We start from the raw sequence: 26,788 nt of genomic DNA on the forward strand, positions 1-26,788 counted from the left end.
CTATCACTATAGATTAACCTTGCCTTTTACACTTTAGATAAGTGGAATTGTACTTTTTGTGACTATTTTCTTCCCTTCATCATTATGTCTATGGAATTCATCCATATCGTTGCATTTTGAATTAGGTTATTCTTGTCTATTGCTGAATTATATTCTATTATATGAAAATACCAGTTTATCTACTCTACCAGTGACTGACGTTTGGGTTTTTCCAATGTTTAGCTATTATAAATGAAGCGACTGTAGACCTTCATGCACAGGGTTTTTGCTAGACGTTTGTACTCGTTTCTCTTGGCTATCTCCTGGAGCAGAATTGCTGGATCATAGAATCATAAAATAGTTGTATGTTTAGCATTAGTGGATTCAGCCAAACCATTTTCCAAAGTATTTGTACCAATTTACACTCCCACCAACAAGGTCTGAGAGCTCCTGTTTTCCCACATCGTCATCAACACAGTATTGTCAGTTTTTTACATTTTAGCCATTTGGTGTTTATGTAGAGATATTTTATTGTGGTTTGAATCTGCATTTGCCGGATAAGTAATGACATTAAGCATTGTTTGGTACTTGTTGGCGAGTTGGGTGTTCCCTTTTGTAAAATGTCGATTCAAGTTTTTACAGAAATATAGTATCTGTAAACATAGACAAATCATTGACAAAAGCAGACAGTAGAGCAGAATCGTCTTAAGGAATTCAGCAATTTACACAACAAACCAGCAGCCAGTTGCTTCTACAATTGCTAATCAGTTGCTACTGGCTAAGCAAATTAATAAGTAAACTAATTGAAACAGATCAAATAGGTGTATGACTGAATGTTTCCTGTTGAACCAGGTATTTGGATAACACAGAGACCCCTAACTTAGACTCAGGGAGAAGGGAATATAGACAAGACCCAAGAACCTCCCCTAGGCTGCTAGCCCCAGCCGGAGAGGCTCCCACCTCAACTCACTGACTGTTTTTCCTTCAATTGCAGGATCCTGACAGTGATCAACCTCTGAACAGCCTTGGTAAGTTCAGGTCCGGCTTTCGTTTGTCCACCTTAGCCTCTGAGTTTTAGCTGCCAAGTAGATCCTAAGCCACTCTTGCCTGGCCCTCACCACCACCACCAAAGTGATAAATGCCATGGGTGACATCCAGCCACCCGTCTATCCATCACTCAGCAAACATTCCAGGATTCATTCTAGAAGCAGGAGGCCTGGTCTCTGGGGAAGCAGGACCAACAAACCTAAAATCACCAAAGCAATGATTCTCTAATTCATTCATTCAGTTACTCTTATTCTTTCACTAAAACTGTAAGTACCTGCCATGTGCCAGGCCCTGGGCTGGACGCTGGCCTATCACAATAATTAAGACAGCCAAAGTCCCTGGTTTCATGGAGTTCACAGTCCCACTGTGCTGCCAAGGAACAAGCTGGCCAGAAGCATTTTCATGAAAAATGGCAGTGCTTGCCTGATTTCCAGGGGAAGAAAAATAAGATAAAAAATAGAATGATCCCAAATTTAAGGAGGTGTTTTTCTTCCATTGCATTTTCTTAAACCATTAATATCTACTCCTGATAGCCTGCTAGATCAGCAAAACAGACGAGCAAGGAACACGTTAATATGAACAGATCAGTGAGAAAATGGCCAATCCTGCTTGACAGGTTATTTATTTCCCAGTTCTGGGTCATGAGTTAACAATGACCACAGACGAAGTAATCTTTAGCAAGTAAAATGGTGCCTAGTTGATACTTTGGAATTTAATATAAGAGTAGGCCATGGTGTCCCCAAAGAACACCAGGGTGCCAGCTGCTCCACCACCTGAACAAGCCTGAGAACTCTCAAACCAGAAAACAAGCTGAGTTTGCTCGAGGAGTGAACGTACCTATGCAGAACTATGCAGCACTGGGGGTTGGCGAAGACTAGCAGTGGAAGTCCATTTGGCTCAGAGAGAGAGGCCAAATTACACTGGCTTTGAAAGACATAATCCAGATGTGGAAGTCTCTTGTAGGCCCTCGAGTAAGAAGTGACAGGATGAAAGCAAGCTTTTAGGAAGCTCTGTCTAGCTGCGGTGGATAGGACAGGCTGGAGGGAGGAACAATAGCTGGCAAAGAGGCTGTTCATAGCTCACTGTGTTCGTTAACTTAAACTAGGTATGAAAGCTCTTTCCTTCCTAGTGGGGGAAGCAGATGCTCCCCGAGAATATCTGGGCCTGGACACAGGAACCCAGGGATCCCCATGGGTCACTCACTCTTGGAGAAAACAAACCAATCTCATGTTTCCAGAGGTAGGTGCTCAATAAATAAATCATGCATGAATTCATGAACAAAATGTCATCATAGTCATGGCCACAGGAAAGAGGACAATTCTGAAGACTGGCTGCTGGAACTTTAAAAACAGTATCAGCAAATATTACTGATAAGCTACTTTGTGCCAGGTCATAGTTTATGGGCAATACCATTCCAGTCCACATCCCCACTGCCTGGCTTCTGTGTCTGAAGTTAAAACTCTCTTTTGGGGAAACACAAAGTGTCCTAAGCTTTCCTTTGTCAACAGATTCATTAGTACTGGCATTCACTGGGTGCCAATCTCTGGCAGGATGCCATTCTCTGCTTTTGAAGAGCTGAGGAAAGAAATAGAGCCAGACATGTGATTAGCCATCATTCAAGGCAGAATAAAATGTGACCTGTAAGAAAGGTAGAAGGGGCCGGGCATGGTGGCTCATGCCAGTAATCCTAGTACTTGGGGAGGCCAAGGTGGGTGGATTGCTTGAGCCCAGGAGTTTGAGACCTATCTGGGTAACATGGTAAAACCCCATTTCTACAAAAAATATGAATGCTAACTGGGTGTGATGCCACATGCCTGTAGTCCCAGCTACTCAGGAGGCTAAGGTAAAAGGATGGCTTGAGCCCAGGAGTTAGAGGTTGCAGTGAGCCAAGATCATGCCACTGCCCCTGCACTCCAGCCTGGGCAGCAGATTCCGTGAATGAGAGAGAGAGAGAGAGAGAGAGAGAGAGAGAGAGAGAGAAGGGGAGGGGAGGGGAGGGGAGGAAAAGAAAAAAGAAAAGAAGTAGGTAGTAGAAGGGATGTGCTTAAGAGAACAGAGCCAAGAAAAATTCATCTGTTCATGTGACAAATATTTGTTGAGCAGTTACTATGGACCAAGCACTGTTCTAGGTACCAGGGATTCAGCAGTGAACAAAACAGACAAGTTCTGTCTTCAACGAGTCTTCATTTCATGGAAGGGTGGGAGGAGACAGAAAATATGTCAAATATAGCATATGTTAGAGGCGATGCGTGCTTTGGAAGAAAAGAAAGCAAGAAAGGAGGATAGGAAAGTTTGGAAGGCTCCATTTTAAATAGGGAGATCCAGGTAGGCCTCACTGTGAAGGTGACAGTGAAGAAAGATTGGGAGGAGGAGAGGGAGCCAGCCATGTGGAGGTGAGGGCAGGAGAGCCGGTCCGTTGCTTTCCAGGGTTTCCAGAATTCTTGCCCCAGCTCCCCCAGGGGAGAAATCCCCATGGCACCTCCCCAGCTTATTTCCCACAAGGAGAGGGGGACTTAAAAGAATGTACCTCTGACACTTACTGATATTAATTTTGCCTATGTTTTCCCTTTCAAGTTCCTTCTTCTTGGATAATGATGTGCAATTGACAATGTAGTTATTATCACCTCTGTTCTAGGCAGTGATCAACTCCTACCTGGTCTCCCTAACCCCAGACTGTCTTGTTCCAATCCATCTCCTCTCTGATGAAAGATCCATCTTTCTTTTCATTTTTGGAGATGGAGTCTTGCTCTTGTCACCCAGGCTGGAGTACAATGGCACGATCTCTGCTCACTGCAACCTCCACCTCCTGGGTTCAAGCGATTCTCCTGCCTCAGCCTTCCGAGTATCTGGGATTACAGGCATGCACCACCACGCCTGGCTAATTTTTATATGTTTAGTAGAGCCAGGGTTTCACCATGTTGGCCAGGCTGGTCTTGAACTCTTGACCTCAGGTGATCCACCCACCTTGGCCTCCCAAAGTGCTGGGATTACAGGCGTGAGCCACCACACCTGACTAGATCCATCTTTCTAAAATTAATTTGATCCTGTCTCTCCACTGTTCAAAAACTTTCAACGGCTCCTCACTGCCTTCAGGATAAAACCCAGACTCCTTAGCATAGTGTTCAAGAGTCTCCACAGCTGCCTTCACCCATCCTGCCTTCCAACTTGCCTTTATTCCCCTGGTACGCCAGGCGCATCAGGCAGCTTACAGGCCCCCTCCATGCCTCTGACTGAGCTGAGCCAGTGCCTCCCTCCCGACCTGCACTTAAGTGCCACGGGCTGAGGAGACTTTCACCAGCATACCTTTGAAGATGTCTGTATTATAACATACATTATCTTCCACCGGGCTGGACTGGCATCTGCATCTGCCTCTTCCCCCAGATGGTAATCTCTTTAAAGACGAGGACCAGGCTGGGACTTGCTATTTGTGGGATTGAAGATGCATTGATTCGCAAATGTTTATTAAGCCTCTACTAAGCACGCACTGTGCTGGAGGGCCCTGCCTCCCGGAAGCTTAATGTTTAATCAAAAGCTAAGTCAGGAGGTCTGGAAAAGGATAAATGGTGGCACAGTGAATGGGTACATGCTCCAGGGGCTCAGGCCTCTCTCGGGCAGGCAAAGGTCAGACGAAACCCAGAAATGTCCTGGGACAGGCTCAGGCAAGACACAGGGGAGGCGGCCTGGCCTGGGGGCTCCTTTGAGGGGCACTCATGAACGATAGGTGAGCCTGGATAAGTGAGAAGAGGCAGGGTAACCTTGTGCTGATGCAGCTAAGCCTTGTCTGCAGGAATAACCCCCCAGCATTAACCATAACTGTCCTCAAGGCATTGCTGTCACCGGCCAGAGGGCGGCAGGCTGTGGAGTTTGGCTCAGGGACTACCAAGTGCTGACGGCATGCTCTCCCCTCTGCCTCCCACCTTCCTACAGATGTCAACCCCCTGCGCAAACCCCGTACCCCCATGGAGACCTTCAGAAAAGTGGGGATCCCCATCATCGTAGCACTACTGAGCCTGGCGAGTATCATCATTGTGGTTGTCCTCAGTAAGTGACAGCCCCTACCCGACTTTCACCCTCTAAGTAAATGACAGGGCCCACCCCCCCACCCCCACACTCACCCCCTGAATAAGTGACAGTCCCCCACCCCTGCCCTCACCACTTCAGTAAGAGGCAGTCCCCCACCCCTGCCCTCACCCCTTCAGTAAGAGGCAGCCCCACCCCTGCCCTCACCCCCTCAGTAAGAGGCAGCCCCGCCCCTCCCATCATCACCTCATAAGTGGCAGCCCCTACTTGTCCTTCACCCCCTCAGTAAGTGGCAGCCCCCACCCCCACAGTCAGGGGCAGGTGATCTGCATAAAGCTTTGCAGAAAAAAAAATCGTTGGTATAATAAAAGGAATTTGAGGAGAAAAAAAGAGAAAGAGAGAGAAAGAGAGAAAGAAGAAAGAAAGAAAGAGAGAGAGAGAGAGAAGGAAAGAAAGAAAGAAAGAAAGAAAGAAAGAAAGAAAGAAAGAAAGAAAGAAACCACATGTATCCACCCCCTGCTTTGAAGAGAACCTTATTCTAAGAGTGAAAGGGGAGATGAACTCAGCCCCCATCTGTTCCAGATGGCTTCTGTCCCAGGTGACTTCTTCTAGAGGGAGAGCACAGTGGCACATGTTCCTAACCCACGCAGGCAATTTGCAGGGCCGCCACGCCCCCTGCCCCCTCCTTCCCATCTTCTGCAGATTGCAAGCTGAGTGGCTCTGAGCAGCGGCTGTAAGAACAGGGAGAGTTTCTGCTTGTGAGGAGGGGAGAAAGAGGAGGCAGCAGAGAAGACCCCCCAGGCAGCTGGCACCTGGCCCCCTTCAGCCTGGCCTTCACCATGGCTAGTGCCTGAGGCCCAGTGTGGTCTTGAGCAGGCCTCTCTGCCTCAGGCCCTTATCCGTGATAAAGAAGATTCAACTGAAGGAGCAGGGATGTGGGTCGTTTTCGGCTCCCACATCTTATGATGGAGTCATTGCCTTTGTTATCCACATGAGCACAGCAGGTTACTGACCGCAACTTTTCACAGCAAGAAGTAGGGCACTGGGGACCAGACTAGGAATCAGGACACCTGAGACAGGGATCCTGGCTCTGCCACTTGCTGCTGCATGACCTTGAGTAAGTCCTTCACTGCCTCATAACCTCAGTCTCCTCACCTGTAAAATGTCCTTCCTCCCTCAAAGCGATATCCTGAGCACCAATGAGATAACATACGTAAACGACCAAGCTAAAAACCAAGTTTTGCAAAAGAGTGTGTCATCACACAGCAGCAGGCGAAATGTGACCCAGGACATGCATTTGCTAATTGGGGCAGGACTGCCTGTGCAGCCAGGGAATAGCTGGCCTTTCAGGAATCTGCACTTGTAACTGTGGTGACATTTCAAGCAGTAGCAGCCAACTGCCTGGTTGGAGGACACTGAGAGAGCCTCTGGTCCCCCTTCCACACGAGCACTGAGGCTCGGAGAGGAGTAGCGGCAGTCAGGGTCAAGGCTGGGACAGGACCCCAGTGCCCTGATTGAACAGGTTCATTTCCATCTCATGGCGGTAGAAAAGTAGAGCCACAACATAAACCCCACTCAAAGCCCTGGGAGCCCTGGATGGGTGTGAGATGCAAATGACCCCAAACCCTTTCTCCTTGGTCTTGGTTGCCCACACGATGGAGGTTTGCAGTGCCATCAACAGACTTGCCATCCTGTTCTATTCAGGCTAATGTTGAAGTGAGCTTGCTTTCCATAAGCATGCACTCTGCCGTAGTGGAGATAAAGGGGGCCAGAGTTATCCAGGGAAAGCCAGGCAGGCACTGAAGCATAATTTAGAGCTAGACACTCCCTGTCCCAGAAGGTCCGACATGGCTTCCACATCCTTGGCCCCTGGATTCTGTAATCAGAGGTTGTAACCCAGTCCTCCATCCTGGGCCGGGCTCTCTCAACCTATGGCTTCTGGAGTCTCAACTGGCAACGCTGTGTCCTGGATTTGTCCCAGGAGGCTGGGGTGACTCTGCCTCACTCTGGCTCCTGATCATAAACCAAACTCCAAAGAGCTAGGTAATACCTGGGTCCTCCTTCTCCCTTGCTTCACTCAAGCCAGGAGCATCAGGGCCAGCGATCACATCTCAAGCTTCCCCAGAGAGTTAGATGGGCCCTGGCTGTACACTGGAAGCACTGTGTGCGCTGGGAAAATAAAGCCTGACCTTCAATTCTCCATGTCCCTGTTTGTAATGTGAGTTAGTAATAACACCTCCCTCCCAAGACTGTTACCAGGATTACATGAGGAAATGTATGGAAAGCTCCTAACACGGTGACAAGCAGGGACCATTATTAGATTTAATGCCACTACTCTTAAGACCAGCCCAGGATGATACTGGACTGGAGAGGGGCCCATCAGGCCAAGAGAGAATTCAGTTACGAAGGAGGAGTCCCCTCCTGCCAGGGTGTTTGGCTATGAGTCTTCACTAAGGAAAAGTTTGTTTGTTTGTTTGTCTGTTTGTTTGTTTGCTTGAGACAAGGTCTTACTCTGTCCCCCAGGCTAGAGTGTAATCATGTGATCATGGCTCACTGCAGCCTCAAACTTCTGGGCTCAAGCAATCCTCCTGCCTCAGACTCCCAAGTTGCTGGGACCACAGGGGCACACCACCATGCCTGGCTAATTTTTTTTATTTTTATTTTGGAGAAACAAGGATCTCACTACGTTGCCCAGACGGATCTTGAACTCCTGGGCTTGAACAATCCTCCTGCCTTGGTACCCCAAAGTGCTGGGATTACAGGTGTGAACTACCATGCACGGCCAGAAAAAGTGTTAAAATATCAGTTCCCTGAAGGATTAAACACACTCAACATCTTTCCATCATCCCAAGATGGCAAAAGAACAACAGAATTCGAAAGCAGCTGGCAGAATCTAAAGACAGCAAGAGAAACAAAAAAACCAAGGACCAAGCCCTTAACAGATCTTTCTCTTTTTTTCTTAATTTTAGTTATTTTTTTTATATATTTTAATTACTTTTTTTGTTTAACTTTTATTCTAAGTTCTGGGGTACATGTGCAGGACGTGCAGGTTTGTTACATAGGTAAGCGTGCCATGGTGGTTTGCACTGATCAACCCTTCACTGAGGTATAAAGCCCGGCAACCATTAGCTGTAATTCCTGATGCTCTCCCTGCCTCTGCCTTCCGCCCGACAGGCCCCAGAATGTGTTGATCCCCCTGCATGTGTGCATGTGTTCTTATCTTTCAACAGTTCTTTCACCCAGATAAAAGCACCCAACTCTAGAACTATACTTGATAGTTACGAGACATTTTCACAACTACCATCATACCACATGCTCTCAACAGTCCTGTGAGGCAGATATTATAGATACTATCATCCCATTGTACAGATGAGGAAACTGAGAACTAAGGAAGGAAAGTGATCCGTATACAGTTGGACAGTATGGCTGGGCACAGTGACTCACGCCTGTAATCCCAGCACTTTGGGAGGCCGAGGCAGGTGGATCACCTGAGGTTGGGTATTCGAGAACAGCCCGGCCAACATGGTGAAACCCCATCTCTACTAAAAATACAAAAAATCAGCTGAGTACGGTGGCACATGCCTGTAATCCCAGCTACTCGGGAGGCTGAGGCAGGAGAATCACTTAAACTTGGGAGGCGGAGGCTGCAGTGAGCCAAAACCCCGCCACTGCACTCCAGCCTGAATGACAGAGCGAGACTCCATCTCAAAAAACAAAAAAGTTAAGTTCCACGGTAGGTGGCAGAGCTAGGACTCAGAACTGGGTCTTCAGACTCTGGGTTCCTCCTCTGTTACCAGAACGTACTGAGCCAGCACTGGGGGTAAGAGGCAGGTACCAGCCTGTTTCTCAATTTCTCTCACACACGTGACCTCTCTTGATCCTCAGACATCATGTGGGTATGGGGCCGGTGTTACTATCTCCATTTTACAGACAAGGAAGCTGAGGTTCAGGCCAAGTCTATGTGCTACCAAATAGCAGAACTGAGCCTGGAACTCACACATGCGTCTGAGAGCCCAGCATCATCGCCAGGAAAACCCAGCCTCTCCCTACTCAAGCCTGACCCTCAGCCCTCTCTGCCCCTCCCTGCACTTGCCTTCCAGTCAAGGTGATTCTGGATAAATACTACTTCCTCTGCGGGCAGCACCTCCACTTCATCCCAAGGAAGCAGCTGTGTGACGGGGAGCTGGACTGTCCCTTGGGAGAGGATGAGGAGCACTGTGTCAAGAGCTTCCCCGAAGGGCCTGAAGTGGCAGGTGAGTGCAGGGTCTGAGGGACAAGAGGAGTGGGCCCAGCAGGAGGTCTGCTCAGGCCCCCATGGCCCACTGCATAGTATCTGCCACCTACTTGTCACTGTTCATCCTTGTTGTATAAGGTTCTTTTTTTGTTTGTGTGTTTTTGTTTTTGTTTTGAGGCAGAGTGCTTTGTGGCCCAGGATGGAGTGCAATGGCTTGGTCTCGGCTCACTGCAACCTCTGCCTTCCAAGTTCAAGTGATTCTCCTGCCTCAGCCTCATGAGTAGCTGGGATTACAGGTGCCAGCCACCACGCCTGGCTAATTTTTATATTTTTAGTAGAGACGGGGTTTTGCCATGTTGGTCAGGCTGGCCTCGAACTCCTGACCTCAGGTGATCCGCCCACCTTGGCCTCCCAAAGTGCTGGGATTACAGGCGTGAGCCACTGTACCCTGCTGTATAAGTTTCTTGAGAGCAGGACTGTGTCTTGTCTATCTTTAAATCCCAGTACTTAACACACAGCAAACAGTAACTATTTGATGAACAAATGTGAGCCAGAAAGGACAGGAAATTGTAACTGAACCTGCCCCATGCGTGCTGCGCCTGGGTGGATTTCAGGCAGAGGGCTAGACTGGGTGACCTTGGAGCGTTCCTCCTTTCTATGAGATCTGTTATTCCAAGGAGACTAGAAAAGAGACTTCTCAGCCACTTTGCCAGCTATTGGTCCTTCTATTCTTTAGTGTTTGCTGAGATGCACTATGTGACAGGACTGAGCCAGGTCGTTTCAATGGATAGGTGTTTTGAGCATAAAACCCACGTTCTCTCTTGGGCTGGACTCTTCTACCTTCATCCCCCTGGTGCTTGGGCTCTGAAGAAATAAAGATAGGTAGGAGATGAGTGATGGGGCTTCTGAGGGCAGGCCTGAGTGACTTCCTGTGTATTTGCTCTTTCTTTATCAGAAATCAAATGCCTGTCAAATGCCCTTATCAGAAGTCAAATGCACCTGTCATCCTACTGCCAATAGGACTTCTCACTCAACCTCCCCCTCTGACCTTTCTTGGAGAAGGACCTAGGTCCCTCTCTGAGACATTTCCCCAGGCTGAGCAAGTTGCATGGACCATGGGTATGTGGTCCATACAATTTAAACAAGTTGTATATGGTCTCTGGGTAGAGTGACCACATAATTGATCATCAAAACTGATACCTGTAAGAGCAAAAGGGGGCTCTATTAACCATTGGGCCAGGGCAACAGGTCAAAACAGAGACTGACTCCAGGACGTCTAGTCACACTAGCTACTGTCAAAATGGGGCCCAAATAGACAAAGCCAAATGGAGGAAATTCCCTTGACATTGAAAGTGTTGGGGCTCTGTGGTACCCCTAGTTCTAGGCTGGGGGAGGTTGGACTGATCTCATGATGAGTTCTGAGGGGGATGGGCCAGATGGGCCCCTCCTTCCATCTAACCCAGGTTCTTTTCCTCCTAGTCCGCCTCTCCAAGGACCGATCCACCCTGCAGGTGCTGGACCCGGCCACAGGGAACTGGTTCTCTGCCTGTTTCGATAACTTCACAGCAGCTCTGGCCGAGACAGCCTGCAGGCAGATGGGCTACAGCAGGTAACCAACCTGAGCCTCTCTCCTTTTTCCCTTCTTCCTCTTTCCTCCTCTTCCTCCTTTCCTTCCTCCTTTCTTCTCTCTTTCCTAAAAAATACAGGCATTGGAGCCAGGCAGAATGGCTTTTGAATCCCAGCATTTCACTTATAAGCAACATGAAGTTAAATTTCCTAAGCCTCAGGTTTCTCAGGAGTGAATTGGGGGAAGTAATACCAACCTCATAGTACCCCCTCCTTCTAGATTGGAGGCCCTTCTTGTCCTAGAACCATGTGCATTTCAAGATGTGGAAGACCCTAGGGATCATCTAGTCCATGCATCATAGGATGGTTTTGGAACGCCAATGAGAGAATGTGTGCTGCCCTCCGACACACACACACACATACACACACACACACACACACACACACAACTTCTAGCTTCTGTGCAGTCCTCTCCTTTCCTTTACTCCTCAACCTTCACTCCTTTGTCCTGACTTTGCCAGAAACTGTTCCTGCCCAGTAATACAAAAGCCAAGTTAACTTATTCAAAGTTTCGTTGGTTAAGATTTAGCTTAAGTGAGCCTAGTTTCAGTGGGGCCCCATCTTCAGCAATCCCAGCTTTCTCTGCAAATTTCAAAAGCAGTTCCAAATTTGGAGTGGATGAAAAGGTGTAAGATTATAATAAGAGTAATTTGCATTTTATATATTTATATTCTTTTGATTTTGGCAGAAACCCAAAAAGATAGTTATTGTATCTATTTCATAAATAGGCTCAAAGAAAGTAAGTAACTTGCTAGAGTAGTAGTTGGGAGGTAGAGGGCTAGAATTTGAGCCCAAGATCCCTAATTCTTGCACATTAGGAGTTCTCATAGTGTTTCTGTTTCTACACTGGGTGATTCTTTATTCTCATGTAGGACATCATCTATAAAGGAAGGGGCTGATGAGATGGTTGATCACTCAGAGAGTTTAGCTGGAGAGGATGGATAGGAACCCATGCATTCAGTTGCAGAGTAAGATAACCTATCTCTGGCAGGCCTCAAACTTCTTCAGGATTCTAAGAGATTGGACCCAGAGACTAGGCCAAAAACAAAAACATCTCTACCAGGCAGACATCACCAATGGATCACAGAACTCTCTCCCATGGATCCCTCATGCAGCCTCAAAGTGCTTTTTCAGTAAATGCTCCAGGCAGCCATTACAAATCAATCAGAATTATTTGCCTCTCTCTTCTCTGCTCATCAGGCTTCTGCTGCTCTCTACTCTCCACAGGGGGCAACTTCCAGTACCCTCCAGAAAGCACACCCTGCCACCTTCATTTCAAGGAGAGTGAGGAAGTCATGCCCGGCACCTGCTAGTCTCCCCTCTTCCCACAGCCACTGAGCCCAGCCTCGCTGCAGCCAGCCCCCGCTCCCCACTGTAGTCTAGTCAATTGCTGCGTCAGCCGTCAGCCGTACCTAGCACAGTAGGCTGAGGCTTGATTATGAAACGCAGGTGTCTCCAGAGGATCTTAAGGTGATAGGTTCCTGGAATTTCTGTCCTTTTGGAGCTCACTAAGGCACCAAACCACCTGACTCTTGTGCTTTACAAAAGCAAAGTTCATCAGAATCATTCATTGGGATGGAATCGGTGAACAGAAGTTAACTTTCCTGGGAATGTCTATTTCCACCATATTTCCTCCTTCTAGGTCTCAGATTTCTCTACTTTCTTTCCTCCTCCTAGATTGGAGGCCCTTCTTGTCCTAGAACCATAGGCGTTTCAAGATGTGGAAGACCCTAGGGATCATCTAGTCCATGCATCTTTTTTTTTTTTTTTTTTTTTTTTTTAACAGAGTCTCACTCTGTCACCCAGGCTGGAGTGCAATGGCGCTTATCTCAGCTCACTATAACCTCCACCTCTCAAGTTCAAGCGATTCTCTCACCTTAGCCTCCTCAATAGCTGGGATTACAGGCACTTGCCATCATGCCCGGCTGATTTTTGTATTTTTGTAGAGACTGGGCTTCACCATGTTCGCCAGGCTGGTCTTGAACTCCTGATCTCAGGTGATCCATCCACCTTGGCCTCCCAAAGTGCTGGGATTACAGGCATGAGCCACTGTGCCCAGCCCCATGCATCTTTTTATAGAGGGGGAAACTGAGGCTTAGAGAGACCCAGAAAAAGAATGTGACCTGCCCAAGACCACACATCAAACTAGTGCCAGAACCAGGGACAGAACCTAGATTATGAGGACTCTTAAAATGGACTCTAGTCCTCCCAGGTCCGAGTCCTCCCTGGGTCCTTCCAGGAAGTGCCAGCATTCCTGCCTGAGAATGTGCCAAATCACCAGTATCGTGGATTGACCCACCCCTCCATGGAGAGCTTCTGCTAGCATTACTAGCATGGTTGGGGATGGAAGGAAAAGATTTAGAAGAGGCAGATTCAGTAAAGGAACAATCAGAGAGATGGAATTAATCAGGGAAGACTTCCTGTTGGAGGAAAAACTTCAACCCAAGGTTTGAAAGCAGGCAAGCGTGGATTAGCAGAGAGAAAGAGGGAGGGTGGTCCAGTTGAGATAACCATTTGTTTGGATTCTCACGAAGACAATCCAGTCCTGTTCTATTAAATAGCCGTAAGGGGGCCAAAAGTATACCCCCACTATTAAAGTCAAGCCAGATGCCTTGTTTGGAGAACCAAATATCCACATTCCAACTCCCTCCCAGGTGAGAAGGGAGCTAACCGGGGCCCCTATGCCTCTTTGTTTCCCTGCTGTGAACCAGAAGACATTGCTGGGATATTTGAAATAAGGGCAGAGCCGGGAGTTTGGAAAGGAGACCCTTAACATTTCTCCAGGGCTCTGGGTTCTGGATTTGGAGTCCCTGCCCAAGAAAGCAAGTTACATCAGCACAGCACCAGGGGTTGAGTCCTGGGATGCCAAGGATATATTCTTTATAGTATAGCAAAGCAAGCCCCATCTTCACTGACTAAGACCACCTCCACTCCCTAGCCACTCCCCACCAGGCATTCTCCGCCACCCTGTCTCCTGAGAGTGGGAGCCAACTCTACCATCTTGTTCTAACCCCCTGCCCCAGCTCACAACTCTCTCTCTCTCTCTCTCTCTCTCTGTTTCTCTCGATGTGAGCAGCAAACCCACTTTCAGAGCTGTGGAGATTGGCCCAGACCAGGATCTGGATGTTGTTGAAATCACAGAAAACAGCCAGGAGCTTCATGTGAGGAACTCAAGTGGGTAAGTGAGGGAACACCTTGTGGCCTACAGAAGGCCCCCACATGGATGCTGCTCTTCAGGTTGCAACCAGCTCACCTGGAACCCTAAGCAGCCAGGGGAATGTAAGCCAGACATCAGGAAGAACTCCTAGCCAGACAGATCATTCAATGCCAAGAGCTATAGACTCACATTTTGGAGAGGTTTTCTGTGTTGACTTGTTTTTAACACAATGGACAGCTGGACAAAGTGTGTTGTCCTATTCAAAGTCAGAGGGGTGGATAATGTGACCTTTCCATCAATCTGGATAGTAAATAGTTTTTGCTACTGCCGTAAATTTTCTAATAAATTGCCCAATAATCAAGATTCCAAAGTCACTTTGTCCTTCCCCACCACTTACCCAGCCAGAGCTCCCCACCTTCTTGATGCTCCAGGGAAGAGGCTCCACGGCCCTTGTGGGTGGCCCATTCCTGAGCCTCATCACCCTGCTTTAGAGCAGAGCATCCAGTTGAAATCTGTCACGTTGTGGCAAAGCGGTTCAGAGAGGAGGCTGGCTTCTTAGCATTCAGGGATGTTGCTGAGGGCCGCTTATTCACCTGTGGGGAAAAGAAAGAGAGATCAGACTGTTACTGTGTCTATGTAGAAAGAGGTAGACATAAGAGACTCCATTTTGTTCTGTACTAAGAAAAATTCTTCTGCCTTGAGATGCTGTTAATCTATAACCCTACCCCCAACCCTGTGCTTGCAGAGACATGTGCTGTGTTTACTCAAGGCTTAATGGATTTTAGGGCTATGCAGGATGTGCTTTGTTAAACAAGTGCTTGAAAGCAGTATGCTTGTTAAAAGTCATCACCACTCTCTAATCTCAAGTACCCCAGGGACACAATACACTGCGGAAGGCCGCAGGGACCTCTGCCTAGGAAAGTCAGGTATTGTCCAAGGTTTCTCCCCCTGTGATAGTCTGAGATATGGCCTTGTGGGAAGGGAAAGACATGACCATCCCCCAGCCCAGACACCAGTAAAGGGTCTGTGCTGAGGAGGATTAGTAAAAGAGGAAGGCCTCTTTGCAGTTGAGATAAGAGGAAGGCATCTGTCTCCTGCTGTCCCTGGGCAATGGAATGTCTCGGTGTAAAACCCAATTGTATGTTCTATTTACTGAGATAGGAGAAAACCGCCTTAGGCTGGAGGTGAGACTTGCTGGTGGCAGCACTGCTCTTTAATGCAGCAAGATGTTTATGTATGTGCACATCAAAGCACAGTACCTTTTCTTAACCTTGTTTATGACACAGAGACATTTGTTCACATGTTTTCCTGCTGACCCTCTCCCCACTATTACCCTATTGTCCTGCCACATCCCCCTCTCCGAGATGGTAAAGATAATGATCAATAAAAACTGAGGAACTCAAGAGACCCGGTGCAGGTGGTGCGGTGCAGGTGGTGCAGGTCCTCTGTATGCTGAGCGCTGGTCCCCTGGGCCCACTTTTCTTTCTCTATACTTTGTCTCTGTGTCTCTTTCTTTTCTCAAGTCTCTCGTTCCACCTGACGAGAAATGCCCACAGGTGGTGAAGGGGCTGGTCCCCTTCATTCACTGAAAGTAAATCTTGAAATGGACAGGATTGGTCCAGAATGATCCTTTGCCTAAAATTCCTTCAAAATTCCATTCTTCCATTTGGAAAGCCCACAGTGCCACAGACTCTGTTCTGGGATCTGCCCTCTTCCCTCTTGGGTCCCAGGAGCCCAGGCTAGGCTTTGAAGCAGGCAGGGCCCAGTGCACCATAGGTACTCAGCAGTGGGGGTGTTGAATCCAATCAAATGGAAGTGTCAATGCAGGAAATGCAATGGATGTCAATGCGCTCTCCACACGTTCCCCACTGTGCAGCTTCCACATTCCCCAGGTATTGGGAGGGGACTTGAATTAATAGCATTGGGAGGCTTAAGTCCCTACCTCCCAGCTGAGCAAAAAGCTTAAATCACAGGGTGCTGTGTCTGTTTTCCAGGCCCTGTCTCTCAGGCTCCCTGGTCTCCCTGCACTGTCTTGGTGAGTACCCCCGATCTCTGAGGGTTTGGGGCCTGGGCCAGCAATGAGCAAGGAGGAAGACCTTCATCTTCACTCCTAAATTTCTGGGACTCCAAGTTTCATTCTGCCTTGGTCTATAGCCCTTGGGCTTGCAGGTCAATGCCCCCTCGAGTTGTTGGTGGTCTTGGGCAGGTCACTTTCTTTTTCTGGGTCTTTCCAAGCCTCAGTTTCCCCCTTCTACCATCTGTGCATGGCTCCACAACCTAAGTGGAGACCTGGGAGAGAGCATTAGGAAGACTGAAAAGGGCAGGACGGGGCCTCCACTGCCTACCACCCCGGTCAGGACCTACATAGCCTTCTTCGTCACAATCAGCTCAGGTATCCAAGATCAGATTACCCACATTCATTATTTGGGCAAATATTCATTGAACAGTTAGAATATGTCTCACTCTGTCAGTTGTTGGCTAGAAGTAGAAAGTACCAGATGAGTGAAATAATTGGCCACTATCCTCAGTAGCTTATGACTAAGTAAGAGAGAGATGCAAGACAGCATGTGGAAAATGCCAGACTGAGTAGCAGTCACAGTGGACATGCTACAGAGAGAGCTGGACAGGGGTCAGAAGACCTGGGCACCAGTCCCGTTCACTTCCAGTGTGGCCTCAAGTCATTCACCTGACCTTCCTGAAGTTCATTTTCCCAAGAGGTTGTTTAGTCCAGCTGCCCATCAAGGATCTCTAGGGACCCTTCTAGCTCTAACAGAGGAGATCAGAGAAGAAAACAAGCACTGTGGCTCATCTCATCCTACCAGCTTCACAGAGAACTGAGACTGGCCTGGAAGGATAGCCAGAAATTAGAACACCTAAGGGAAGAAGGTCACAATGCTGCCTCTGCAATTTAGGAGTGTGTATGCTTCCCTGCAGGATGTTGAGAGTTTCATTCATTATCACGTGCTCCCCACTCCGACCCCACAATACCTAGTGTGTGGGATCTGACACGTAGTGGTTGGTCAATGAATGAATGAACAAATGGCCAGACCATCTAAGGTTCTGCACTGAGTAGCCCTGAAGGCATGAAGGAGCATAAGTGACAGGTCCTCCCTTGTGGGGCCTCTGTTTTACCAAGAAAACAAGACCTAAACTCAACAACACTGAAAGGGTGGCCAACACCCAGAACAGCCTGTGGGAATGCCAGAGAAAGGGAAATTCCCAGGGACTGGGGGCCCAGGCTAAACACTGAAAAATGCATCTGTAGGTTCAAGGAGGAAAAGCCCATGTTGTCTGTCTTGCCCGCCACTCTCTCCCAGCACCCAGCACTGCCCCAAGACAGGGCACTTGACACAAATTGGTTAGATTAATGAATGATCTAGAATTCAGTGGTCCCCAACCTTTTTGGCACCAGGGGCTTGTTGCATGGAAGACAATTTTTCCACAAACCAAGAGGGGGATAGAAAGCATTAGATTCTCTCTCTCTTTTTTTTTTTTTTTTTTTTTTTTTGAGACTGAGTCTCGCTCTTGTCACTCAGCCTGGAGTCCAGTGTTGCGATCTCGGCTCACTGCGACCTCCGCCTCCTGGATTCAAGCAATTCTCCTGCCTCAGCCTCCTAAATAGCTGGGACTACAGGTGCCCGCCACCAGCCCAGCTGGGACTAAAGGCATGTGCCACCACGCCTGGCTAATTTTTGTATTTTTAGTAGAGACGGCATTTCACCATGTTGGCCAGGCTGGTCTCGAACTCCTGACCTCAGCTGATCTGCCCCCCTGAGCCTCCCAAAGTGCTAGGATTCCAGACGTGAGCCGCCACACCTAGCCTAGATTCTCATGAGGAACGCACAGCATAGACCCCTCACATGTGCTGTTCACAATAAGGTTTGTGCTCCTACAGAATCTAATGCCACCTCTGATCTGACAGGAGGTGAAGCTCAGGTGGTCATGCTCACTTGCCCCTGCCGCTCACTTCCTAATGTGCAGCCAGGTTCCTAACAGGCCACAGACCAGTACTGGTTTGAGGTCCGGGGGTTAGGGTTTGGGGATCCCTGATTTCGAGAACTAGGAGAGGAGACAGCATTTCAATGGGAAGGGCATCTTTTTGGATCAAAAACAGAATGACTTTTTAGAGAACTACAAGCAGATCAATTTGGCTAGACAGAGACTTTATATGAAACAGCAGGAGGCTGCCAGGAGGAGTGGAAACTCTACTTTGCCCTCAAGGGAGATCCTGAAGGGCTTTGGGGGAGCGGGCAAGGTGGCATGGAGAAAGCAGTGTTTGAAATCAGATGGTGTTTGAAAAGCTCCAGGCCAGCACGGCGCCTGACACACAGGGAAGGGAAGCAGCCTTTCCCTTTAGAATGGCCACCATGGTGGTGGCTGCCAGAAGAATTGGAGAGGCAGAGCATGGGTGGAGAGGTGGGACCTGAGGGCTTTACTGGAGTTCCAGGGGTCGGGGGATGTGAAAGCCAGGTCAGTTAATAGGAAGACAGGTTGTTAGATTGAGAGACTCCCCTGGCACGGGGAACAGACTTGGAGAAGGGGGAGTTTGGGACAGTCCACTTCCGAGTCACAAAACAGCTTGTGGGTGTCTGTTTACTGTTACTCAGTGGGAGTGGCTGGGGACACGCCACCTGGGCAGGGCTTTCGTAATTCTGCATCACTTGGGAAGGTCACAAATTCCCAGCACAATGGACACACCCGTGTTCGTAGTCTAACCTCCTGAACACATCTTAAACCAAAAAAAGAAAGAAAGAAAAAGAAAAAGGAGAGGGAGGTTTGGGGAAAGCCTATGGTCTGGGACACTCAATACCTCCCATGAATAACTCCAACTGGCCTGGTCCTCTCCCCACTCCGGCCCCAGCCAGAAGGTCCCTGCTTAGAGCACATGTTGGGTACTGAGGGGAGGCAGCCTCATCCCCAAAAGCCTGACTTCCTGCCTCTGCCTGTGTCCAGCCTGTGGGGAGAGCCTGAAAACCCCCCGTGTGGTGGGCGGGGAGGAGGCCTCTGTGGATTCTTGGCCTTGGCAGGTCAGCATCCAGTACGACAAACAGCACGTCTGTGGAGGGAGCATCCTGGACCCCCACTGGGTCCTCACAGCAGCCCATTGCTTCAGGTAAGGCCCCAGCTGTAAGGAGGTCTCTGGGGACCAAAGCCAGTCAGGGGCCAGAGAGCTTGGAGTCCTGTCTCCTGACACCCTCCTTCTCTTCACTCTCCCACTAGAGACGTTTGCCAGGGTGTGGTGGCCCCAATGAAACAATGGCCATGATGCCCTTTGTTAGGCATTTGGGTGTCTGAGCAGAGGGTACGGGTCACCAAGCATGGCCTCTTCCTGGTGGGACACCATCAGATACCCAGAGTCCTCACCCCACCCCCATATCGTTCAAGCCACAAAAGCTCTTCCCACCTGCCTGAAGTTCCAAGAACTCACTCTTTTTGCTTGTTTCCAGGAAGTTGTTCCAGGGTCTAGAGTCATAGCCACTTCCTCATTATGTCTGGAAACTTTAAAAAAATTAAAAAGCATAGGTTCCTTTTCAGTCCACAGAGAGGCCTGGCCTTACCTCAGGGAAGGGCCACTCCCAGGCCCCCTTCACTTTGTATTTATTTATTTATTTTGAGACAGAGTCTTGCTCTGTCGCCTAGGCTGGAGTGCAATGGTGCTATCTTGGCTCACTGCAACCTCCGTCTCCCAGGTTCAAACAATTCTCTTGCCTCAGCCTCCCAAGTAGCTGGAACTGTAGGCATGTGCCACCATGCCAGGCTAATTTTTGTGTTTTTAGTAGAGACAGGGTTTCACGATGTTGGCCAGGCTGATCTCGAACTCCTGATCTCAAGTGATCCGCCCACCTCGGCCTCCCAAAGTGCTGGGATTACAGGTGTGAGCCACCATGTCCCGCCCCCCCCTTCACTTTTATTCATTCATTCATTCAATATCTAATGAGCACCTACCAGGTACCAAGCACCAGATGATGTGCCCGAGTGCATTAGACCCCACTGCTGTCTTCAAGGCACTCATGATCTAAGCCAGCGTTTCTTAACCATTTTGTTGTTGTTGTTGTTTTTTATTTTTTTGAGATTCTGGCAAGAGCTATAAATTCTTTCTTAGAAAAACATCTCTGCACACTAAGCTGTGCCTGGCATTGGGAAAAAGAAAGCACGTAATGTAACTGACAGCATAAGTAACACAATGAAAAGGGTTGGAGGAGAGAGCGCCAGGACCCCAGAACTCAGGCATTAGAGGAGCCCATTTCCCAGCCCTCCTTGAGATTTCCTTGGGCAGGTTTCACTAAAGAAAAAGTGTCAAATCCCCTTTTTGAATTCGACTTCTTGTAAGTGCCAAAAGACTGCCCCTTCTCTACTATCCCTGCGCCACCACCATCTTTCCCTCCCAATGCAGTGATACCCAGTACCCCAATCCCCAGGGCCCTGGGGACCCAGCCTTTGGCAAAGCCTCCTCAGGCTTGGATCAGGCCTGAACCCAGCTGTCTCGGTCCCCAGGAAACATACCGATGTGTTCAACTGGAAGGTGCGGGCTGGCTCAGACAAACTGGGCAGTTTCCCATCCCTGGCTGTGGCCAAGATCATCATCATTGAATTCAACCCCATGTACCCCAAAGACAATGACATCGCCCTCATGAAGCTGCAGCTCCCACTCACTTTCTCAGGTGAGAAGCAGGGCCTGAGGCCACCCAAGCCCCTTCCATCAGTTTTCACATCCACTCTGCTGTTAGCTCACTGAGTGACCTTGGCACATAATTTCTCCTCTCAAGACCTCAGCTTGCCCATTTGTCTGTAACTAATATGTCAGCCTAACATCACTGATGCCATGAGGCCTCCTCAAGCTGTCAGCTAACACCTCCACTCCATTCCATGCTGGAGATTCTTCCAAGGCCTGTCTTCCCTATGTGGAGCCCCTCAATGGAGAACTGGAGTTTCATCCGATCTTAGAGTTTTAGGAGACCTTTTAAAAAGATTATCGAGCTCATTCCCCACCACTGACCAATACCTGAGAGCCTGCTCAGTATCCCTGCCAAGGAGTCATTGTGCTCCTGTTTGCTCTCCTCCAGGGGCAGGGAACCCATTACCTGCGAAGCAGCCTGCAGAGTCTTTGAACAGCTCTGTTGGATGCCTTGTGCTTATATTGAAATGTATTTAGATCAGCATTCCCAACTGTGGGGTCCGTAAGACACTGGCCCCTTGGAGAGGAGAGGATTCCATTGTCAAATAAGTTTGGGAAGCATTTTAATACTACAGCTCCCTTCTTGGAGCACATTAGTTTATTAAAGGTATCAGAAATTTTTAAAATAATCTGTTTTATTGCATAAATTTTCTAAATTTATTTGACCACAGAATCCTTTTTTCATGCCACTTCTACTAGCATCCCATGGAACAAGTGTTCTAGAGACCCTGGTGTGACCCCTTTCAGAGAGCTTAACTGCCAGGCTCTCCTGAACCCTGGGGTATGTTTCAAGATTTGTGCCTGGGAATTGTTTTAATCAGGTATGGTAAGGTGACAGATATAGACACAACTAACTTTGAAAGAAGAGGTTATTATTTATAGCTTCTGAGAGAAACCCCCACAACACAGGGACACCTGGGGAGCATCTGGGTCCACCAGGAGACAGGAGTGAGGGGAAGGCATGGCCCAGAACCACCCGTGGCTTCCATGGGCAGGTCTGGCCAAGGTAGGGAAGGCAAGATTGAGCATGCTTGGGATTGGAGAGTGTGGACAATTCTCTAGGCTATAGAGGTCAGCCTCTGGTTGTCTAGTATCTGTCCCTGGGGTGATTTAGGGCAGGGAAAATACTGGCTTGGTGTCTGAGAGTCAGATAAAGGAAATGGTTGGGGATACAGGCTTTGGGTTGGCTGGTTTGCCTATTAAAGGCATGCCCAGAGCCAAGTTGCTTACTATCTGCAGGAATTAGCTAACCCAGTCTCTCCCAGACCAGCAAGATCCCCATAATCATAAAGCATCATAATTTACAGAAAATTAACAATTATGATGAATAAAAGATCTCCTTCTTCCTTTGTGCTCCTGGCAGGCATGGTCAGGCCCATCTGCCTGCCCTTCTTTGATGAGGAGCTCACTCCAGCCACCCCACTCTGGATCATTGGATGGGGCTTTACAAAGCAAAATGGAGGTAAGTCCTGGGTGTAGCACCCCAGGGCAGGAGATGCCCATGTATGAGGGAGCAGCTTCCAGAAGTGATGGGAAGGAAGACCATCCTTCAGAGAAACCCATCCCAGAGGACCAAGCACCAAGGCGCCAGGCAGAAAGCAAAGTGGTTTGGCAATCCAGGGCTGGGGGATAGAAGGCAAGCATGGGAATGTGAGTGTTTTTACCCTCCCAGGGAAGATGTCTGACATACTGCTGCAGGCGTCAGTCCAGGTCATTGACAGCATACGGTGCAATGCAGACGATGCGTACCAGGGGGAAGTCACCGAGAAGATGGTGTGTGCAGGCATCCCAGAAGGGGGTGTGGACACCTGCCAGGTGGGGCCTCCAAGAATCATGGGGAGTTCTAGGAATAGGGTTTAGGTTCTAGAGAGATGAGAAAACCCAAAGGCTGCATGCCCCACAGGAAGCCTTGCATATCACGGGCACTCAGTGTGTGATTATGGGAGGAAGAAAGGGAGGGAAGGAAAGGATACAGTCAGATAAAGATGTACGAATAGATGAGTGGGTGGATGGATTGATGCAGACAATCAGAGAATCTCTTTCACATTCAAAGATGATGTTACCGGCTGGGTGTGGTGGCTCACGTTTGTAATCCCAGCACTTTGGGAGGGTGAGGCGGGCAGGGCAGGTGATTTGAGGTCAGGAATTCAAGACCAGCCTGGCCAACATGGTAAAACCCCATCCCTGCTAAAAAGAATACAAAAATTAGACGAGTATGGTGGTGCACCTGTAACCCCAGCTACTTGAGAGGTTGAGGCAGGAGAATTGCTTGAACCCAGGAGGCAGAGGTTACAGTGAGCCAAGATTGCGCCACTGCACTCCAGCCTGGGTGACCCAGCAAGACTCCATCTAAAAACAACAACAACAAAGATTACATTACTCATCCTCCCCACCCACTCTTCTCACTAGCTACGGAATGATTAGCCCCTTGAGGTCAGGAATCCCAGGTCTGTTTTCTCTGTGATTGTCCCCAAGCTGCTGAACTACACTAGGAAAGAACTACCACCTGCGGGATGCTGGAAGAGCCCCCGTGCGTGCCCCTCACCCTGGCCTCATTGGCCATCAGGACTGTTTAGCAATCCCTGTAGACCTTCTTCCTCCCCCATACTTCCAGAGGATCGTCTGAACCATTTTCTTTTTTTCTATTTTTTCTTTTATGTTTTTTAATAGAGACAGGGTCACTGTGTTGCACCAATCTGGTCTCAAACTCCTGGGTTCAAGGGATTTTCCCATGAGCCATCGTGCTTGGCCTGAACCATTTTCATTAAAACCCCTACCCTACTCTCACCTCCATTTCCAGTCATTAAATTCCTTCACTTAAGAGGCATCTCTTAGTCATCGCTTGTGTACCATGAACATGGTAGTCTTTGGAGACCCCTCAGGGATCTCACACTGGTTGGGAGAAAGGGGGTAGCATTAAACAGGCATTTAGGCTAGTTTTGGGTTCAGAGGGAGGAAGCCCCAGGGGCTAAAGGAGCTGATAAGGACTCCCAGATAAGTGCACTTTTCACTATCTGGCATTTTCTTGTTTTGTTATTTGCTTGTTCACTGTCTCTCACCCTATTTGATCCTAAGCTTTCTGAGGGCAGGGATCTTTTGGTTTTTTTATCAGTTGGATCCCAATTGCTTAGAACACTACCTGGCACAAAATAGGCACTCTATAAGAAATTAAATAAATTTTGGAACTACTAGGTTAAACAATGATAACCAGGCTTTTTTTTTTCTGAGACTGAGTCTCATTCTGTTGCCCAGGCTAGAGTGCAGGGGTTTGATCTCAGCTCACTGCAGCCTCCGCCCCTTGGTCCGAGTGATTCTCCACCTCAGCCTCCTGAGCAGCTGGGATTACAGGCGCCTGCCACTATGCCCAGCTGATTTTTGTATTTTTAGTAAAGACAGGGTTTCACCATGTTGGCCAGGCTGGTCTCGAACTCCTGACCTCGAGTGATTCACCCGCCTCAGTCTCCCAACATGCTGGGATTACAGGCGAGAGCCACCGCGCCTGGCCAATAACCAGACTTTTTTTACGGCATCTCTCAGAGCCTTTAATTTGCTAATGTGAGCTGTGAATCTCTGAGAGAAGGCTAACAGCACGCTTGCAACTTACTTGCCCACAGACAAGCCCTTCTGCCCCAGAAGAGAAGAGCATTCCAGGGTGCTAATGAGCAAAGAGGGTGAGGGTGGAACATCGGAGGGCAGCAGGGAGTTCAGGGGTACAGATGGGCCAGTTCAGGAAGCCAGGAAGGAGAAGCCCCCCCCAACCTCACCTGCCCTCCCCAGCAGTCTCTGTTCTGGTCCCTCACAGGGTGACAGTGGTGGGCCCCTGATGTACCAATCTGACCAGTGGCAGGTGGTGGGCATCGTTAGCTGGGGCTATGGCTGTGGGGGCCCGAGCACCCCAGGAGTGTACACCAAGGTCTCAGCCTATCTTAACTGGATCTACAATGTCCGCAAGGTAAGGCACCTTTGCCGTACCCACTGTGCCTTCCCTCCTGTCCTCTACCCGGGAGGTGCCAATCCATCCTTAGGCTTGATTTAAATGGCTCTGACAACTCTTTACATCCCAAATAACTTTCCCTCCAAGCAAGGGACAGCCTGAGATTGCACTATTAAGGCTGAAATTCCTTAGGTCAGAGATTTCTGTTAAATGCAAATACCTTAGGGAATAGAACACACCAAGCCTTTCTTTCTCTTTTCTGACAGAATGAGACTATCAGATCCTTTCTAGAGAGAAGATTCTGATAAGGAAGAGAGTGGAAAGGCTCATGAGACCTCCTGGCCCTCTGCAGGGTAGGGAGAGAAGCAAAGTGCCTCAGAAAAGGAAGACTCATTTTGCACATGTCACCACTTTGTCCAGTTTCAAATAATCTGAGTTTCTCTTCATCGGTCTCTCTTATTCTAGGCTGAGCTGTAATGCTGCCGCCCCTTTGCAGTGCTGGGAGCCGCTTCCTTCCTGCCCTGCCCACCTGGGGATCCCCAAAGTCAGACACAGAGCAAGAGCCCCCTTGGGTACACCCCTCTGCCCACAACCTCAGCATTTCTTGGAGCAGCAAAGGGCCTCAATTCCTGTAAGAGACCCTCACAGCCCAGAGGCGCCCAGAGGAAGTCAGCAGCCCGAGCTCAGCCACACTTGGTGCTCCCAGCATCCCACGGAGAGATGCGGCCCACTGAACACGCCAGCCTGCAGGCCAAGGTCTCAGAGGTATTGCTAAGCCGAGAAGGAACTTTCCCACACTACTGAATGGAAGCAGGCTGTCTTGTGAAAGCCCAGATCACTGTGGGCTGGAGAGGAGGAGGAAAGGGTCTGTGCCAGCCCTGTCCGTCTTCACCCATCCCCAAAGCCTACTGGAGCAAGAAACCAGTTGTAATATAAAATGCACTGCCCTACTGTTGGTGTGATTACTGTTACCGACTGTTGTGATTGTTATTACAGCTATGGCCACTATTATTAAAGAGCCGTGTGACATCTCTGGCATAGGCTAGCTGGAATGCTTGATAAGAACTGAGCTGGGACCATTGAACCTTCATTCTTTGACTTGGGGAGAAAAAAAGTTCTGGGGAAGCAATTGAGTCTCAAAGTAGAGGCAGGGGAAAAAAGAGTTAGGGAGACCAGATCTGCTGAGTGGCAGCAAGAGTGAGCTGCAGATTAGAGAAGCCAGGGTGAGCAAGTTTCCTTCCCACACAGGGCCTTCTCCCTTTGCTTCTTTCCCTCCCTCCCTGCCTGTGATCATCAGCCAGGAGCCAGGGATAACCTGTGCCTTGGGAAGGAGATGAGTTAGGCAGTCAAGGGTGACATTCGATCAGGGATGGCCAAGTGGCTGGAAAGAAATGCTGGTCCTGTGTCCTAACTTTTTCCACCCGGAGAGCCCTCAGTGTGGCTTCTTACATTGAAAAAACAAAAAGGATCAGCTGCCGGGTATGAGGCAGCTCCCAAGCTGGGTTGTGAGGATGTAAGCATGAATAAGTCCCTGCACTCAAAATGGTCAAAGAATTAAGCCCCATGGACTTTTTTGGCAGCTGTGTGAAAGCCTGGGTTTTCTGAGGACTCTCTTGCTATAGTTAAGTCAGATCCTAGATGAAATATACTTGTTCATATTGTACTACGTTCTTAGGAAACAACAGAATTTCTCAAATGCCAAAAACAAAGAAAATAGAAAGCCAGAAAACAAAACAAAATAAAACAAAACTATCAGAACTGTGAGCGGAAACTAAGGTGATGATCTGGGAGCAATAAACTAAAATCTTGGGTCGAGACCTATATGGAGGAGGCTGGCAGGGGAGCTAAACCTGGACACGCTGCAGACAAGGGAGCTGAACCAGGGCTCCTACATGAAGCAGAGATAACTGATGGCAGTAAAGGTGGTCTCAAATTGCAGATGGTCTGGAGGAAAATATCTCAAATTTAGAGCCTCAGGATTCCCAAAGATCCTCCAAATATGAACTCACAATCAAAGATCAGAGATGTTGAAAAATAAAAAACATCTTAAGTGGGCAGCATAAAAAAACAAGCTAATTTAGAACCCCAAAGGCTTCAGATGTCAGAATATTAGAG

General features: G+C 48.7%; 1 protein-coding gene across 2 annotated transcripts in view; it reads left to right on the forward strand.

Annotated features, from left to right (window-relative positions):
• TMPRSS4 (transmembrane serine protease 4) overlaps positions 1-26,387 on the forward strand; it is a 43,760-nt gene extending 17,373 nt beyond the window's left edge. The window contains exons 2-13 of one of the 2 annotated variants that reach the window (XM_015435780.4): positions 974-1,007; positions 4,954-5,067; positions 9,147-9,299; positions 10,760-10,889; positions 13,983-14,084; positions 16,058-16,098; positions 19,017-19,176; positions 20,559-20,725; positions 22,103-22,201; positions 22,412-22,554; positions 24,542-24,691; positions 25,139-26,387. In XM_015435780.4, coding sequence (XP_015291266.3) covers positions 974-1,007; positions 4,954-5,067; positions 9,147-9,299; positions 10,760-10,889; positions 13,983-14,084; positions 16,058-16,098; positions 19,017-19,176; positions 20,559-20,725; positions 22,103-22,201; positions 22,412-22,554; positions 24,542-24,691; positions 25,139-25,150 — 1,305 coding nt within the window. In that variant the 3' untranslated portion in view covers positions 25,151-26,387. The remainder of the gene's footprint in view (positions 1-973; positions 1,008-4,953; positions 5,068-9,146; positions 9,300-10,759; positions 10,890-13,982; positions 14,085-16,057; positions 16,099-19,016; positions 19,177-20,558; positions 20,726-22,102; positions 22,202-22,411; positions 22,555-24,541; positions 24,692-25,138) is intronic. The other variant, XM_074015303.1, reaches the window with a different exon arrangement.
• The last annotated feature ends 401 nt before the right edge of the window (positions 26,388-26,788 follow it).

The sequence above is a fragment of the Macaca fascicularis genome, chromosome 14 (assembly GCF_037993035.2).
Source record: "Macaca fascicularis isolate 582-1 chromosome 14, T2T-MFA8v1.1".
Taxonomy (NCBI): Eukaryota; Metazoa; Chordata; class Mammalia; order Primates; family Cercopithecidae; genus Macaca; species Macaca fascicularis.